This window comes from Mucor mucedo, assembly GCF_025094135.1.
Source record: "Mucor mucedo strain NRRL 3635 chromosome Unknown EV154scaffold_113, whole genome shotgun sequence".
Taxonomy (NCBI): domain Eukaryota; kingdom Fungi; phylum Mucoromycota; class Mucoromycetes; order Mucorales; family Mucoraceae; genus Mucor; species Mucor mucedo.
The window spans coordinates 118602-120801 of record NW_026252397.1 but is presented as its reverse complement, the minus strand read 5'-3'; the positions used below and the strand labels follow the sequence as shown (position 1 = coordinate 120801).

Sequence of the window (2200 nt, the reverse complement as noted above, 5' to 3'; positions counted from 1 at the left end):
AGTAAACCATTTTCCGTGGCCTCAAGTAAGCTTATTTGTTAATCCAATCTACCTCACATTAGAATTATCTCCTAAAAAAAGAGTACCTGCATTGAAGGAGTGTATGGCCATGATTAGAAGGAAAATACCACTGGATTTTGTTCGTACCCATGAAGTTTGCCCCGCTAAAGGCTGTTATCTTTTCGATTCTGTTAAAGATGTCACATTAACGGCTTGTCCTGAATGCGGTGCTGCTAGAAGTGCGAAATCTGTTGTCAAAATGGTAGATATCGGGGATCATTTGAGTAAGATGCTTGCTTGTGATGGATTTCGTTCCGAGGTAGAGCAGTATAGAGATGTAATCGATGCCATGACAGAAGATGATCCATATACCGACTTTTTTTCAGGCGCTGCTTACAAGGAACTCCGTGAAAAAGGTTTATTTGAAAATAAGCAAGACCTTGCCATTGTTCTCTGTGTGGATGGGTTTACTTCTAAAGTTTCAAGACAAAGCATGGTGATGGTTCACGTAATAATTCCAAGCATCGATCCTTCCATTAGGTATTATTTCAAATATATATAGTCCAGGTCCTAAAATTAATACTGATATTGTAATGATTTTCCCTATAGGTATACAGATGAATATACGTTTCAAGTAGCTATCTTCTATGGAGACACCAAAACCAATTTTAGTTCGTACTTACGGCCTATAATCAGCAGTCTCGATACTGAGTACAAACCCGATTGTAGTTAAAAAAATGGTGTTCATGTTGCTACATCCAAAGTTTTTAATCTTGGTGTGATTGCTGATGGCGTTGAGAAAAAGTGACCATGCTCTGAAAAATTCCATTTTGTTTTCACTTGATAATATGATCATTTGACGTGAACAAGCTACTTGTATTCTTTATTGTAAAGAGTTTACTGAAGAAAATGTAGCGATTTGCTCCAAAAAAATAGAGGACATTGGTGATGTAGACATTTGCTATTCAGTTGATCCTACTGATCCAGTTCTGGTGTTGGACATAAGAGTCAACACTTTACCGTTCAAATTTCATCGTGATATATTGAATCAAGAAGAATCAAATTCAAAAATTTCTTCTCAAGAAACACAAGAAAAAGAACGCGTAAAATTGAGTGAGTTTGGGTTGTAACTACATATTAGAAAATCGATTTGTCTAACTTTTGTTTTAACACTTATATGTAGACTCTTTGGCTCAGGTTGTGTAGTTTATAAACGAGGTGTTCGTTCCTTTCAATCCACATAATCATGCTGTCTATACTCCCAAACAAATATCAACAAAAGATGTATTTCGTATTGTATCTGGTTATACAGATTATTTTAATGACAAGAATATCAGAAGCTTGACAACTTGGTGTAGTAAAAAAACAAACTACATTTTTTCAAAGCAGAGGAAATGAGAAGAAAACAGAAAACAGAAAATGACGTTGCAACAAAGCGAGTTCGAATGCTGTACGTTATGAAGGAAGGGTATTTTGGTAATGTTAAGCTACCAGCTTTACAGAAGTAACATTTAAATTAATTTATTTTCTTTTTATAGATAATGCTGTTCTAGCAATAACAAATCAACCTCTATACTACAAAGCATTTATGAAGAGTCTTGAATAAGAAGGCTATGAATTAATAGGTTGCATAAGAAAATTAAAAGGAAAAGAAAACGACGATGTCAAAGTCCGATTGTTAGAAACTATGGCTATTAGGCTTACAGAAAGATATTCAGTCAAGACCTTTTATGCTTCCCCCTTCTCTAACAGCATGGATGAAATCACCTCAAGAGATTTATGCGAGAAGAGTAAGTCCCTTGTAAAACGATTGAATAATGTTTCTGGAAGTGTTCAAGGTATATTTGTATACATTTATCGCCAAAAGAATTATAATTGATATCATTTCCCTTTTTAGATACGATGAATCATATCAAAGCAGCCAATACTAATATTTGTTTGATTGTGATAGACTTTGCGGGTCTATCAAGAGATAGCGAAGATATACGATCCTTTGTCAGGCAATGAAGAAATAGACACTATCTATTGATTTACTCAGAATTACTCTTTTAGATCTCACCCGAAGTTAAAAAAAATATCAGTGGATCGTTTACCAATAAAAAACATGGTCACAACATATAACAAAGAAGATATACTACTTGATCACAAATTCATGAAGAATTTTGATTGCAGAAAGGCTCCAATACAAAGATGTCTATAG

At 34.4% G+C, this 2200-nt stretch overlaps 2 protein-coding genes across 2 annotated transcripts; both read left to right on the top strand.

The window, feature by feature from the left end:
• Positions 1 to 872: 872 nt before the first annotated feature.
• EV154DRAFT_522123 (uncharacterized protein) lies at positions 873 to 1206 on the top strand (the record flags this gene model as incomplete). The annotated part of the gene is made up of 2 exons (XM_051602962.1): positions 873 to 1035; positions 1184 to 1206. Coding segments are annotated over 2 exons (186 nt in total), but the record flags the coding sequence as incomplete, so codon positions are not given.
• A 406-nt stretch (positions 1207 to 1612) lies between these two features.
• On the top strand, positions 1613 to 2200 carry EV154DRAFT_427886 (uncharacterized protein; the record flags this gene model as incomplete). The annotated part of the gene is made up of 3 exons (XM_051596382.1): positions 1613 to 1838; positions 1898 to 1995; positions 2039 to 2200. Coding segments are annotated over 3 exons (486 nt in total), but the record flags the coding sequence as incomplete, so codon positions are not given.